At 43.2% G+C, this 15725-nt stretch overlaps 1 protein-coding gene across 1 annotated transcript in view; it reads left to right on the top strand.

Annotated features, from left to right (window-relative positions):
- Positions 1–9327: 9327 nt before the first annotated feature.
- HEPHL1 (hephaestin like 1) overlaps positions 9328–15725 on the top strand; it is an 85349-nt gene continuing 78951 nt past the window's right edge. The window contains exon 1 of the mRNA XM_063094352.1: positions 9328–9497. Coding sequence (XP_062950422.1) covers positions 9328–9497 — 170 coding nt within the window. The remainder of the gene's footprint in view (positions 9498–15725) is intronic.

The raw sequence follows: 15725 nt of genomic DNA, 5'->3' as shown, positions 1-15725 counted from the left end.
TCCCCCTTTGCCTCTCCCCCTCCCACATCTTAGAATGTAAAAACAGATGGAGCTGGGGATTGGTCCCTCCTCCCGCAACCAGTTACACCACCAATGACATGGGGTCTGTCTGGGATCCTGAGGTATGGAGCCAGGGACTGACCCCTATGCCTGCAATGAGGCAAGGAGCACAACAAAAACACCACTTCCATGAGGGCGGCCCAACGCATCCACCACAATAGCCATGGCTGCCGCAGAAGCAGCTAGATGCCACAACCACCACGCAGATGGTCCACCAGCCACTCGAATGCATTGGCACAAGGAGAGTCACCATGAAGACCAAAGAAAAGAAGAGGATGTTTCTCTCCACAAAGCCCATTCCAGAGTGACAGAAGAAGCATCTATGCTACAATAATAGTGGGGGACCTGAACACACTTCTCTCAGCACTGGACAGATTATCTAGACAACAAATCAACAGAGTAAATGTTACTCTTTCAGAAGGAGAAAAGAAATCTAGGGTTATCAGAGGTGGGAGGAAGGAGGGAGAGGAGGAAGGGAGGAGATTGGATAAGGGACATAAAGATAAGTACAATTCGTAATAATGTATATGCTAATAATATTGATTTGATTAACATATGACAATGTTGAACCCCCAAAATATGTATAATCAATTATGATTCAATAAAAAAAAAAAAAAAAAAAGAATGCTGAGAGTTCTTTTGCAATGGAATTTGACTTTTACAGACCACTGTCATCTTTGTTTCTCAAGTGTGGACACACGGAAAGTCTCAAGAGCATTTGGTGACTGGGTTTAGAAGTTATGGCCACATACCATGTATCCAACTTACAACAGCTGGTTGTGAGATGATGTGACCATGGAGGGTGGCAGGTATAATTCAGATATGAGGGAGATGGCAAAGGGTAACCCCTGTCCTACAGAGAAGTGAATTAATGCCTGAGCCCTTGGTTGTGGAGAGAGGCAGCGGGTGGGATCTTTCCAGCTCTTTGCTCTGGTTTCTCTCTTTGAGTGAGATATAGGCCATTGCCCTAAAGTGTCCAGAAGTATCACCCTTGAGATGCTACACAAAAACTCTATATCCTGACCATGGTGGCCACATTGTACCCCCACCTGCCCCTCCAGAAAACCCAAACACAGGAGCTGGGAGGAGAGCTAGATGCCTGAACCCAGGATTGTCCTTAGGCCTGGGTGATGGGGCCTCTGTGATGAGCTGCAGCTCTCAGGGGATTCCTTGTTTAGAGGGCCTTCCTCAAAGGTGGTTCCCCTCTGGTGTCTGGGACTGTCTGGGCCCAGCAGTCCTATCTGGGCAGGTTATCCCAAGCCCAGACAGGAACCTACATGGGCCTCGGTCTCTAGTTCTGTTTTCATGCTTAGGAAGCTCTTTAACCCTCTAGTTTGTGCATGGGGTCAACCAGTTGCCCTAGGTGCTCCAGGACTTGTGTTATGAGGTTATCCCAGGGCCCTCTAGCCAGCTCGAGTTCCAGGAGTGTGGCCATGTAGGTGGATATTTCCTGCTGGCAGGCATGATGCTTCTTTTGTGGATTTGTGTAAGTTTGGGCCACCAAAACGGTGCTGATACTCAGATTGTGTGTATAGGCCTTCCTCTCACCACAGATGCCCTAGGGGGGTGGCCCTGCCAGAACTCATCAAGATCCACACATTGAAGAGCATTGGGGGCTTTGATCCCCCCCGGGCTGTGTTGCTTTGTGTGGAAGGAGGGGAAGATGGAGGAGGTTGAGGAGAGAGGGAAGGGAAGCTGATTTCCTCTTCTCTTCACTATACCTGTGACTGAAGGCTGGCTCTCTTGAGTCTCTGGCACCAGGTTTGCCTCAGGCATGTGGGATTTGAGGTGTTATCATGCGCTCCCCCAGTGGAGGAGCAAACGGACACCTGACAGTGGAAGTTGCCAGTGGCCGGGATGTGGCCCACTAACTTCCCTCATAGAACTTAACCAACATGTCTCTCAGGCCTGTCCTGGGTTGTTTGATGATGGTAGTGGGAGAGTTTTCTAGGAATGGGACTTCTGTATGCTCTATTCCACCCTATAAAATATAAGCCTGCTTCAGAACACCTCCCCGGACGCCTCAGACCCCTCCTAGGTCTGGTCCTGAGGTTCTACCCATACCATTCATCTTGGGTTTAAAGTGAACTTCGCTGAACTCATTGTAATATGTACTTAATATCTTAAACATTCATTGTTTACAATCTGTTTCCTTCACTAGGCTATAAGCTCTTTGAGGACAGGGACCGTGTGTCTCTCATTCCCAGTTGAATAGAACAATGTCTGGCACAAGGCAGATGCTCAGTACATATTTCCAAATGACTGAATGAGTGATTCCATCACAAGACTTTCACCTGGTGGAGTGTTTGTCTATATGCAGTCTGCATTCTGTTCCTTTAAAATTCTTAGGTCTTGTTTGCGTTTGAGGAAACTTTCTCTATAATGCTAATGATTCCTTCCTTGAAAGGGTCTGCTGACCTGGCATTGGCTTTCAGTGTAGCCCAGTTCCACTAATATCCATTGAGTATGGTGGTCTGGAGTGTAGGCTTTAGAGTCTGACAGACTTGGGGTTGAATCCTGGCACAGCAATTTTCTGTGTGACTTTGGGCAAGTTATTAACCTCTCCAAACCTTAGTTTCCCCATCTGCAAAACAAAAACAATAATACCTACCTCACAGGATACTATGGTTGCACGAAGTAAAATAGATAATGTATGTAAAACAGTTAGTACACCGCCTGACATATTGTAAATGCTACAGTTGTTAATATTGTTATTATTTCCTCAGGGTCCACTGTATGCCTGCTTCTGTGCTAACTACTGAGGATACAAACAAGATGACTTTTAAATCACCTGATCCAGATAAGAAGTGCCACGCACCAGCCCTGGGAGTGAAGGTGAGGCAGGGCTGGCTCTCAGACCTCAGAGCTTGGAGCAGAGGCACAAGTGAAAGGTAGCATTGTGGGGGCAGGGGTGAGGCCAAAACCCCAACCAGATAAGTCAACAGTCCCCAAAAGATGGGCAGGGCTGAGGCTCTTGGTAAGAGCAAGAGTCCAGAAACTGGAGACCCAGGGGACCGAAAGTCTGGAGAATGAAGAACCCCTGAGCTGTAGATTCTTTTAATGAAACTTTGAGACCTCAGGTGTAGTAGAGGGAGGTGTGAAGGGCTGGTCAGACTCTCTTCTCAAGGAGTTTACAGTGATATAAACAGGAGTGGGCGTGTGTGCAGAGTACAGAGGAAGCACGGAGGAGGGAGTGATTAACTGCTGGGAGGAGGGAGAGAGGGTGTGGTGGGTGTGGCAGGAACCAAGGAAGGCTTCGCAGAAAAAGAGCTTGGGAGGATTTGGGAGGATGAGAAGGAATATAGTGGGGTTGGTGGATGGGGTGGTGGACGGTCAGGCCATAAAACGGAGGAATGACACAGAATTGTTTGTTTGGGTGTTTTAAGGTTCTGTAATGGTTAGGGTTTTATCTGGGCTCTCAGGGGTGTATGGGCTAGGCTTGGTGGGCATTTTGGGATCTTGCTCCACTGGAGAGGTCCTTGAACAGGTCCATACTTCTTTACAGAGAGTGGGTCCCACTCAGTAATATGAAGCAGGTCTCTGGTGCCTCCATGCTCCTCACACTTGATGAGCCATGTAGGAATGCTGGCTTTGGAGTCTCAGAGAACTGCACTGGTTACCAGTTGTGGAGCACTGAGAAAATTACCCAACCTTTCTAAACCTCAGCTTCCTCATCTGTAAAACAGGGATCACAATGGTGCACATCTGATAGAGTTGTTGTAATAAGTAAATGAGATAATGCATATAAGGGCTTAGTGCAGAAAATGCGACATAACACACAGTTGGTACGTATCTGTGAGCATCTAACATTCATTCATTCATTTGTTCATTCATTCACTTATTCACACATGCATTGATTCACCATTTCACCAGTGCCTATGATATGTCAGACACAGGGGACAGAGATGAACAAGGCTTAGTCCCTGCCCATAAGAAGCCTGTGTTGAGTGCATGGGAGCGAGGCAGACAAACAAGTGATCACTGTGCTGTGCAATCAGTGCTATGGCACAGGTGGACACATTACTGATGGGAGCCCAGATGAAGCGCACACTGATGGCCATGATGATGATGGCTACAGCATGGACTAGGAGTTAAGAAGAGGCCCTCTGTCTCCAGGAGCAGCTATGGAGGTCAAGTCAATGCCATCATCTTCATCCTGAAGGCCACAGGGAGCTGCTGAGGAATCTCAAGGAGGAGAGACCTGGTCCTGTCCGTATTTGGGATGGTCATCTGGCACCAGTGAGAGCAGTTAGGAAGCTGCAGGGCTTCAGGTAAGAAATAATGAAGCACCGTCAAGGAACTGAGGGTCCCAGTGAGGTTTGAGAGCCGCCATCTCAAGCCTCTTGAGATTTCGATGCTGAGATGTTATGGCGAGGGCAGTCAGAGGGCTGGGCTGATGGAAGTTTGCAGTCAGGTTTGAGATATCAACAGTCTTTTAAGAAGTATTTAATGTAATGTTAACTCTCCCCCAAAACACAAAAAGTCTAAAGAATGGGACAATCCAATTTGTCACACATTTTACTTTTATTTAAAATGACATCTCATCTAAGGTTAGCTAGAATATTTTTTATCCGAATTGGCTTCTCCCACTGAAAGTTGTACTTGAATCCTTTATTATATTTCAGAAAAATATCATTTGATCCAAGATTTTCTTTCTCTTCTATTGATGCATGATATCAAATCTACTGTGTCTCAAACCTGGTGAGTGTACTGAGGAAACGATGTAGTGAATATCGTGGCATATCACATAATAGGTGTTTGATCAATGGTGGGTTTCTCTGCTTTATTCATGTCTGAATAGTGTCCAATGGAGTTGAAAGTATTTGTTAACAAGTTTCCTAATCAAATTTTAGACATTGTCAAACACATCTTGCATGGAACCAGGTTTTCAAAAATGAGTGTTAGAGGAACACTGCATTCACCTGCACTAGTTTCTTTTTTCTTTTTAGCTCTTAGGGAATTCAGATGCCCTTTGAGTAGCATCTTTATTGTCTCAGAGTGAAAACGAATTTAAGAGAGCTGTCCAGGAACCTTATTGCATGGTTTTTAGTAAACTTTTTCTCTCTTTTGCCCCTCAGTGACTAAGTTCTCTGCTGCAAAAGGGTTGAATGTACTGATTTCATCTGCTGTAGTAACTCTGGTTTTCTTGACCTGGTCTATCCTTCTGCAGGTCTCGTTTTTGAATCAGAAGTTAGGCAATGCTTTCTCCAGTGTTTTAATTATATGCATTCAGTATCTTGAGTAGAAAAGTTAACTCTTTAGTCTTTTTGATCTGTATCATTTACACCTCTTGTTTCTCCTGTCTAAAAGAATTTGGGAGAAATACAGGCATACCTCGAATATATTGCAGGTTCATTTCTAGACTACCACAATAAAGTGAATATAACAATAACGTAAGTCATGAATTTCTTGGTTTCCAAGTGCAAACAAAAGTTATGTTTACATTATGTTGTAGTCTATTAAGTGTGCAATAACACTTCTAAAACAATAATGTATATACCTTAATTAAAAAATACTTTATTGCTAAAAAATGCTAGCAATCATCTGAGCCTTCAGCAAGTTGTAATCCTTATCCTGGTAGAGAGTCTTGCCTCAAAGTTCATGGCTGCTGACTGATCAAGGTGGTAGTTGCTGAAGGTTGGGGTGGTTGTGGCAATTTCTTAAAATAATACAACAGTGAAGTTTGCCATATCGACTGACTCTTCTTTTCACAAAAGATTTCTCTGTAGCATGTGATGCTGTTTAATAGCATTTGACCCACATTAGAACTTCTTTCAAAATTAGGGTTAATCCTCTCAAACCTTGCTGCTGCTTTATCAATTAAGTTTACCTAATATGCTAAATCATTTGTTGTCATTTCAACAATGTTCACAGTATCTTCACCAAGAGTAGATTCCATATTGAGGAACCACATGTTTTTTGCTCATCGATAAAAAGAAACTCATCCATTAAAGTTTTCTTATGAGATTGCAGCAATTCAGTCACATCTTCAGGCTCCACTTCTAATTCTAGTTCTCTTGCTATTTCTACCACATCTGCGTTTACTTCCTCCACTGAAATCTTGAGCCCCTCGAAGTTATCCATGAGGGTTGGAATCAACTTCTTCCAAAATGCTACTAATGTTGGTATTTTGACCTCCTCACATTAATCACAAATGGTCTTAATGGCATCTAGAATGGTGAATTCTTTTCAGAAGCTTTCCAATTTTCTTTGCCCAGATCCATCAGAGGAATTATGATCTATGGAAGCCTTATGAAATGTATTTCTTAAATAATAAGACTTGAAAGCTGGAATTACTCCTTGAGCTATGGGCTGCAGAATGGATGTTGTGTTAGCAGGCATTAAAACAACAGTAATCTCTGTGTACATCTCCATCAGAGCTCTTGGGTGAGTAGGTGCATTATCAATGAGCAGTAATATTTTGAAAGAATTTTTTTTTCTTAACAGTAGGTCTCCATAATGGGTTTAAAATATTCAGTAAACCATGATGTAAACAGATGTGCTGTCATCCAGGCTTTGTTGCTCCATTTATGGTGCACAAGCAGAGAAATTTTAACATGATTCTTAATCACCCTAGAATTTTCACAATCATAAATGAGAATCAGCTTCAACTTAAAGTCACCAGCTGCATTAGCCCAAAACAAGAGAATAAGTCTGTCCTTTGAAGCTTTGAAACCAGGGAGTGACTTCTCTCTAGCTATGTAAGTCCTAGGTGACATCTTCTTCCAATAGAAGTTGTTCAGTGTAGCTGCCTTCACCAATGATCTTAGCTAGATCTTCTGGATAACCTGCGGCAGCTTCTACATCAGCACTTGCTGCTTCACCCTCCACTTTTATGTATGAAGACGGCTTTTTTCCTCCTAAACCTTATGAACCAGACTCTGCTAGCTTCAAACTTCTGCAGCTTCCTCACCTCTTTCAGCCTTCATAGAGTTGAAGAGAGTTAGGGCCTTGCTCTGGATTAGGCTTTGGCTTAAGGGAGTCTTGTGGTTGGTTTGATCTTCTATGCAGACCTCTAAAGCTCTCTCTATATCAGCAATAAGTCTGTTTCACTTTCTTACCATTCGTGTGTTCACTGGAATAGTGCTTCTCATTTCCTTCAAGAACTTTTCCTCTGCATTCACAACTTGGCTAACTGGTGCAAGAGGCTAGCTTTCAGCCTATCTCAGCCTTCGACATGCCTTCCTCACTAAGTTTAATCATTTCTAGCTTTAGATTTAAAGTGAAAGACATGCAGCTCTTCCTTTCACTTGAACACTCAGAGGCCAGTGTAGGGAGCAGCTGGTCAGTGGAGCAGTCAGAGCACACAACACTTATGGATTGAGTTCACCATCTTACATGGGTGCAGTTTGTGGTGCCCCCCCCCAATTACAATAGTAACATGAAAGGTCACCGATCACATCACCATAACAGAAAGAGTAATAATAAAAAAGTTTGGAATATTGCAGTAATTACCAAAATGTGACACAGAGAAACAAGGTGAGTGAATGTTGTTGGAAAAATGGTACCTGTACACTTGCTCAGCACGGGTTGCCACAAACTTTCAATTTGTAAAAAATGCAGTATCTGCAAAGTGCAATCAAGCAAAGCTCAATAAAACCAGGTATGTCTATATGTTCTAATAAAGTTTTTGATAGGCCCAAAATAGCCTGCAAAAACAGAAGCTATTTGTGACATTTCCACATTCCCAAAACTCTTAACTCTCTACTTCTTTTGAGGCCACACTCAGGCCTAGCCTGTAAATCCTCCTTTACAGTGCCTGCTAAACTCATATGAAGCTTCCAAACCCATACTGAAGAGCAGATCTGAGTTAAAGGAAACTGTTTTAAGCAATTATTCTGCCAGTGTCATTGACATAAAAGCAAATAAATAATTCAATAATGTTAACAGCCTAGCTATAAAACAGGATAATCAGTATGTATTTTATTAGTTAAGATGAATTTTGATTCAAATCCTGTGCTACGGGCCATCTGTAGAGTATCTACAATTCACAGCAAAAGAACCCTGTTACTTGAGACAAGTGGAAGGCATGGTGGATGGGACTTTGGGAAAGAGTAGAAAAAAGAAAGCAGAATGTTCATGGAGATGCAAATCTGTTGATATACAGGCTGGTACAGAGTCTCCTTAGAAGGTCTGAATGGGGACAAAGAACTTTTACATTTATTGAGCATCTACTCTGTGCTGGGGGCTGTGGTAGGCACTTTGCAGACATCATCTTTTTAAATCGTAGGAATCCTTCAATCCCTGTTTTACAGACAGAGAGAGGCTCAGAGAGGTTAAGCGACTCCTCAACGCCACTAAATTAGTAAGGGGTGGGACTTGGCTACAAGCCCAGGTCTATCCACCCTCAAAGCCCAGGAGGCTGTTTTCTTCATTCCATGGCTGCTGCCTCGGGAGAAGCTCTGCATGGGGGTCAGACTGCCTCTCTTCCAAGGTTGAACAAAGTCTCTTTCAACACTGAAATTCCAAGACACAGATTGCAACGCACAGAAGAATGGCACTCCCTTCACCTTTTCGACCCCCAAACCTGCTCCTGGATTTTGTCTTTATGCCCTTGAAGGGTCCTCCTCTCTTATCATTCACTCATCCTGAGAAAGGCAGCTCACTGTTTGGAGGTGGTGACCTCTCAGACTTTGGCTGAACTGGATGATCAAGCTCCTCCTTTTTGCTGGTGGGATTTGAGAGAATTTGGGGGAGATGGTGTGTGAGCAAATGGAGAATTAGTGGGGTTTTACAATGTTGTTATGAACTTTATGATGTGAGTTGATTGTTTCATGTAGCTTCATAAAACAAGTTGGAGGGTGGTTACGTCACTCCCTCTGCCCTCCCGACAGAGATGAGGCCTTCTTTAGTGCATGGAATACTTCCTGATGCTCCACTCAGGCCAGTCCATTTTTCAAATTTTAATATGTTCCTGTAATAGGTGTGGAGAAAAAAAGAAGAAGGGGTGGGGAAAAGCCCATCAGCCCAAGTTGTTACACTCGCATTCCTGGCAGAGATGAATGACTAATGTCAGAGCAGGATACCAAAACTTAGATGCAGGCCTGTTTGGCTTGGGCAGTAAGTAAATGAGCCAGTTACACATTTCTTGGAAGGCTGGCAAAAGTTTTGTCATCGTGGCAACTTCCCCATGGAACTTGTTTTGCTTACAGGAGTTGTCAGCCTCTGTCCCAACCCCAAGCTACCTGAGGAGGAGGAGCTGAGCGAGGGGGAGGGACCAGCAAGCTTGTCTCCCGTGCAGGCTGCTTGCCTGAGCTACATCCACAAATGCCTCGGAAGCTGCAGGCTGCCTGCATCCTTCTCCTCACATTCCTGGGTCTGTCTGGGCTGGTTGGTGCAGTTACCAGAACATACCACATTGGAATTGTGGAAGAATACTGGGACTATGTACCTGAAGGGAAGAACGTTATTACTGGGGAAAGTTTCACAGAAGACAAGTGAGTGAACCTGGGGTCTTCACAGGCTCCCAGGTTTGGCTTCTTTTTGACTCTGCATGGGGAAGGTTGTATTCCTTGGGTGGTTATAATGGGGGTGAGTTGATCTGGATCAACAGGAGAGGTTTTGTTTTTGGTTGAAGAGCCCTGGTATGGGTGGGTCTGTGATTTGGGAGCGACATTCTTCACTTCATTTATTCGTGGAATCATCGATTAACAGCCGTGAAGAGACGTATATGCAATCAGATGTTTTGGATAACTCTATTCAAGGAGAGTTTTCACCAGGCACCACCAGTAACATCTAGGGGGTTCTGGACTCTGTTTTGTTAAAGAAAAAATAATGGCAACATTTAGGATAAAAAATTTGAGAATTTTCAAGAATTATTCACTGTTAAAACACATAGTGTTTTCTTACTTTTAATTTTTGGAGTGAAATGTTGTAATTGGAGATAAGTGTGCTAAGTTATATCTTGGCTTTGTTTTTGAAGTTTAAAAGAGGGGGAAGTTACAATAGATTTGGCTTGTATTTTAAGAGTTTCTTTGAGTCCACTTAGAAATGGCTTTTTCACTGGTGAGAGCTTTGTTCCAGCCCCAACTCATTCATTCTGAGGGCAACATCCTGTCCCAGAGCCCATGGCATAGCTGGATGAGATGGTGCTGGAGTGTTCTATGCCCTCAGTTTTTAACTTTTGCAAAAAATAACCCTTGTCCACCCCCTCCCCTCCAGGATTCAGTGTCTTAATTATTTTATTTGTCTTATGTATCTCCTCTGAAGTCACCTCCAGGCTCCAGAAGTAATCATGCTTATTTTCAACTTTGTGGTTCTTTGAACACCTTTTTGAGATATTTTGGCAACCACTGTTGGATATTTGAATACATGCTTCTTTTCTGATAGGCAGAGCCCATTGCATTCAACATCCATGCTCCATTTCCTAAAGATGAGGTTAGTTTCTAAAGTTCAGGAACAGCACAAATGGCACTGAGTCTGCCAGCAAGTCTTTAAGAGCCAGGTCCCCCAGTTGGCTTGGACACGCAGCTTCTAGGTTTGCTAACAACGCAAAGGTAGCACAGTCATGTTTTGTTTACTAAAGAAAGATGATGCTTGTGCCAGCCAGGCTGCCAAGAAGAACTTTTCCTTGTGTTTTGTACTGGGAAATTTAATGTCTGTAGAGCTGTTTCCAAAGAAAGCTCTTATTTCCTTTCAATCTCACATCAGCTGATAGTTGGTGGTGGTAGTTTTTACTGTGACAAATGGATATGGGATTGAAAGTGTATCCTAACTGCCAATAGCCTTCTCTAAAGATAGAGCTCTGCTCTCCTCACAGAGGGCTCAGTAGAAAATGGTCAATGTGAGCAGCTGTTGGATGTAAGATTGTTCAGAATGTGTACATTGAGTGTAGTAAATACAGTCTTTAAGCTAAATGTGATGTTGGACTATCTTTCCATATGATTGAGTAAAAAACACTGAAATTTTTTCTCCCTAAGTTCCCATGTCAGTATAGCTGTTTGTGAGCATTTATTCTGATTCAGGAATTCCACGAGGGACTTTGAATTTATTATTGCTCGCAGGAATTATTACTCCCATTTTACAAACCAGGAACTGAGGCCCCAATGTTAAATAGTTGCTGGAGTTTGCAGAGTAAATGGAGGCACCAAACTCACAGTGGCTTGGTTTCAGAACCCGTATTTCTTTTCATCATGAAACCTGTTTCTCAGTAAAGGTGATCTTTCCCTATTGAATTAAACCCAGCTTTGAGGAAAGCCAGGGATCCCCATAATAAGAACTTTCTAGAAAGTTCCAATTTTTATCAAAGACATGTTTAATCTCACTTGTCACTCATCTGAAAAAGATGCTGAGAATGATCACTGGTGGTCAGTGACCAAATAGGTTACCTGGGTTCATTTAAAAACCCCAACATATCTTAAAAAGTCAAATACTATAATGCCATTTTCACAAAGGTGGGTACAGGAAGAAGTTGGGGGCTCTCTGTTGATCAGTTCAATGAGAAGATGGTGCTTTGAAGAAAGTACAAAAAAAAATGTATGAAAATTGTTATGGTGAAAAGAAAATAGCCATGATGAAAATAGTTTGGCATCAGATTAGAGTGAGGAAGTTTCACAGATGCTGTGGTTCCATATGCAGGGACTCCTGCCCTTAGGAGCAGCTGGCATGCTAAGATGTCATACCTAGAATGCCAGTGTCCCCAAACTTTTCCTTCTGGTGTGCATTTGTGTCAGGCTGACTCCTCACTTGTGAAAGGAGAGCCCAGGTGAGTACGCAATGCATATTGGCTTTTACCAGTGATCACGTCAGGAAGGTGCTAGTAGTCACAGCAGGTGGCTCAGAGCAAATCCCAAGAAGGTATGGTTATAGTAGGCTGCTGATCTTGCTTGCAGACCACAGGATACACATCCCAGGAGCATGTGAAGATGACACTCTTGTGGGACACATATGGAGTTCAGTGCATGTGCTCCGCATTGTGCCACTTCCCCAGGAGTGGGAAAGAGCCATCTTGGATGATGTAATTATGCCTCTCACTCAGCCTACTGCAGGACACGTGGACTGCATTTCTGAGGACAGTCTGCTGTTATGGATGTTCACATTCAGACAAAAGCCTGACATTTAGAGGACCAAGACAGCCAGGATCCCAGTATTCCACTCTGAGTGGAAAGAACCTGAGATAGGTATCCAGGGAACTGACTTTGAGTTCTTACTCTGTGCTGCAACTTGCTGTGTGGTCTTGGCCATGTCACATAATCTGACTATCACTTTCCTTAATTTATGTTACAAGGAAGTTAAAATATAATCCCTAAAGTCACTTGGGAAGTATAATTCCAAAGCATCAGAAATAAACATCTTAGCTGACTTGACAGTTCTAGAAATATTTTTGCAATGGTGAATGAAAGGAGAGAGATGACTTGCAAATGTTCAATTCTAGGAATTAGAGTTGGAGAAGACCTGGGACTGATAGTGGGGATATATGACAATCTTTGAAGTAGTCTGTATTTTTCTTTAACTATCCATGTTTTTCTGTCCTTTAGGAACTATCTCACTTCGTGCATGAAACTTTTCTGCACAACCTTGGCTTGTTCTGATCTGTTTCCTTCCTAACTGCTCATGGAGCTTGGGGTCTTCATCATGAACTTGTATACAGTATTTTCTCTGTCTGCATTACTCTCTAATTGTTTGAGGCACATCACACACCTCTGCAGCTGGAGCGAAAACATGCTGATGATATAGAGGAAGGCCCAGAGGATTATTATATTTAATAATCCACAGACACGGAACTTTGTCAGTGACAATATCCTATGGAGGACCAAGCACAATGCCAAGCATTTGGAATCATTGAAGTAAAAACCAATTGCTTTATCAATTTAGTTGTTGTGGATGTTTTATTTTTGAATAAGTAGAATGGGCAAAAGTCAGGAGAATAAGAGGGTGGATGCCAAAGTTTCAGGGATGTAAAAATGTTTGGAAACCCAAATTAGGAAGTGCCAAGAGCCTAATAAGTCTGGATGTACAAGAAGGAGATAGGAAATAAATTGATACCCTTTCACTGAGACTCTGTAGCAGCCAGATGGTGCAATTATCTTTCTAACTTGTTACCTTTGCTTGATTATAGGGTTCTAAAATATAATTGAGACTATAATCACCAACATTTCCTAGAAAGTATAGGATTTAGGAGTTACATTCTATTTAGAAATATTTTCTCCAGCTAAATATATGGGTATTCCTCCTCCTGGCTGAGCTTAATGGGGACACTGGGCTCCTCTGATTTGCCTGGGGATGATGTCAGCATTTTGATCTGTTCGCGCCAGTCCTGCTTGTGCTCATAAAGTGGTTAATTAAGGTGTGACTGTGCTTCGGTGGTAAAGCCTGGTCTTTAATGGAACTAGAGTGGGGCCACCTTATTTAAAGCCACAGTTCTCACCACAGACCTCATTAGGCAACCAACACCTATGTAGGCTTTTTCTTCCCAGTGAAATGCTAACTCACGGGCAGAACTGCTCTTGAACATGAGTGAGGCTGACCACCACTTACACCCGTTTGTACAGTCTATTAAGAAGGTCTTTACCTAGCCACATCACAGCATCAGCCCAGTTGATGGCAGGGGCTTTGAGTACTCCCTAGGAACAGGCCCTAAGATGGGTGTGAGGGAGAGAACCATATGTCTCTCTGAAAAAAAGCCCATCTGAGGGGAAGCCTTATAGAAGAGAGAGGCTTTTATGAGCTTTGAAATGAAGGAAAAGATATCATCTCATTAGTGCTTGGTCCTAGACAAATGATGACTTTCATATTTCAACTTCTATCTTATCATCATAAAAATGATGTGTTGATCCTGATGGCACATGACTCACTCAAGCCACTGTTATAACCTATATCAGTAAGTGGTTGCTTTTTGCTGCCAGTAGAGACTGGACTATAGTGACTTAAACTAATTAGGATTTTGTGTTTGCTTATAAAAGAATCCAGAGGTGAGCAGTCTGAGACTGGTGGGCTAGATGGTATGATAGGGTCTTGGGGGCCTTCTGTATTTCTGACCTGCTATGCTTAGCATGTGGTTTCCCTTCCTCAAGGACATTCATGGTCACAAAATGGCTGCTGGAGCTCCAGCCATCATGCCTATATTCCAAGAAGGAAGAGAGGAAGAAAAAAAGGTAGAAGGGGCATACTTCCTGTTGCATCAACCCTTTAAAGAACTTGCATGGAAATCCTATCCAACCAATTCTACTCACATCTCATTGGAACTATAGCCTTTTAGCTATGTGATTATCTGCCTGAATAAAGACAGGATTTGATTCTGTTACTAAGAAAGAAGGGAAGCATGACTATTGCAAGGCATCTGGCAGTCCGTGTCACCCTCCCCACCTCAGTTCTTCCCTGTTTCCCATCACTCACAGGCACCCTCTTAGTCTCCCCTTCCTTGTTCCACTTCCATGTAGCGAGACCCAAGGCCTGGTTAGCAGGATCTGAGAGAACTCACAGTCAATATAAGAGCTGTCACTGAGTGCTTAGTATGCTTCTAAAAGCTTCTCATGCCATGCAGACAGCTAACCACTCTTCTGTCCCCATTCAAGGGAACTGGGAAGCATAGGGAGGGTTCCCCCGGCCAGGTATAGCCCAGCAATGATCTAACAGAGATTCCAAGGCAGCCAGCTTGCTGGTGGAGTGTGCAGCTCTGGCATCAACTGACAGGTTTAGAATTCTCGCACCACTTACTGGGCAAGTAATTGAATTTCTCTTTGCCTCAGTTTTCTCATCAGTTAAATAGCAGTAAGGAAAATACTTGCTTTGGGGGTATAATACTTTCTTTGGGGCTGCTGTAACAAATAACCACAAACTAGGTCACTTAACACAATTGTTCTCTCCCAGTTTTGGAGAGCAGAAGTCTGAAATGAAGGTGTTCACAGGGCCACACTCCCTCTGGAGGCTCTCAGGGAGAAGCCATTCCTTGTCTCCTACAGCTTCTGGTGGCTGCCAGCATTCCTTGGCTTGCAGCTGCATCAGTCTAATCTCTGCCTCTGTTTTCTTATTACCTTCTCCTCTGTGTGTGCCTAACCTGCCTTTGCTTCTCTTTCTTCTAAGGACACTTTTGATGGCATTTAGGCTCACCCAGGTAATCCAAGATCATTTCCTTCTCAAGACCCTTAACTTAATCACATCTTCAAAAACCCATTTTCCATATAAGGTTCCAGAGATTAGGACTGGGGAGTTATCTTTGGGAGCCATTATCAGCCTACCAGAGAGGGTACTGGGGGGCTCAGTGGCGTGGGATCTGTAAATGCTCAGATGTGGTGCCTGGTACTTGGTTAGCACTTAATACATGTTAGAATACATGGTAACTCTCCTATCTCAAAGAGTTCTCTGGAAAGCAGGAGCTCTGTAGGAAAGACATCAAATGGTCACATTTCCTTCTTTCCTAATAGAGCTTTACCAGAAATAATCATAACTACCATTGATTGAGCATCACTCTCCGAGGTGCTGTGTGTGAGGTTCCACACTTCTTCTTATTTAATCCTCATAATAACTTGATTACGGTCACTGGTTTACAGCTGAGGAACTGGGGTTCAGAGAGGTGAAGTCACTTTCCCAAGATCTCACAACCAGCAAGTGGGAGAGTCGGAATTCAAGCTCATTCTCTTTCCCCTAAACCATGTGGATTTGTTTCAAACACGCCTGTGTGTGCTCTGAGGGGCTTCTGTGGAAATGAAGTAGAAGAAGGAAGGACC

The sequence above is a fragment of the Cynocephalus volans genome, chromosome 4, assembly GCF_027409185.1.
Source record: "Cynocephalus volans isolate mCynVol1 chromosome 4, mCynVol1.pri, whole genome shotgun sequence".
Classification (NCBI taxonomy): Eukaryota; Metazoa; Chordata; class Mammalia; order Dermoptera; family Cynocephalidae; genus Cynocephalus; species Cynocephalus volans.
Note: the sequence above shows the minus strand (reverse complement) of the source record. Positions and strands in the feature narration are given on the sequence as shown.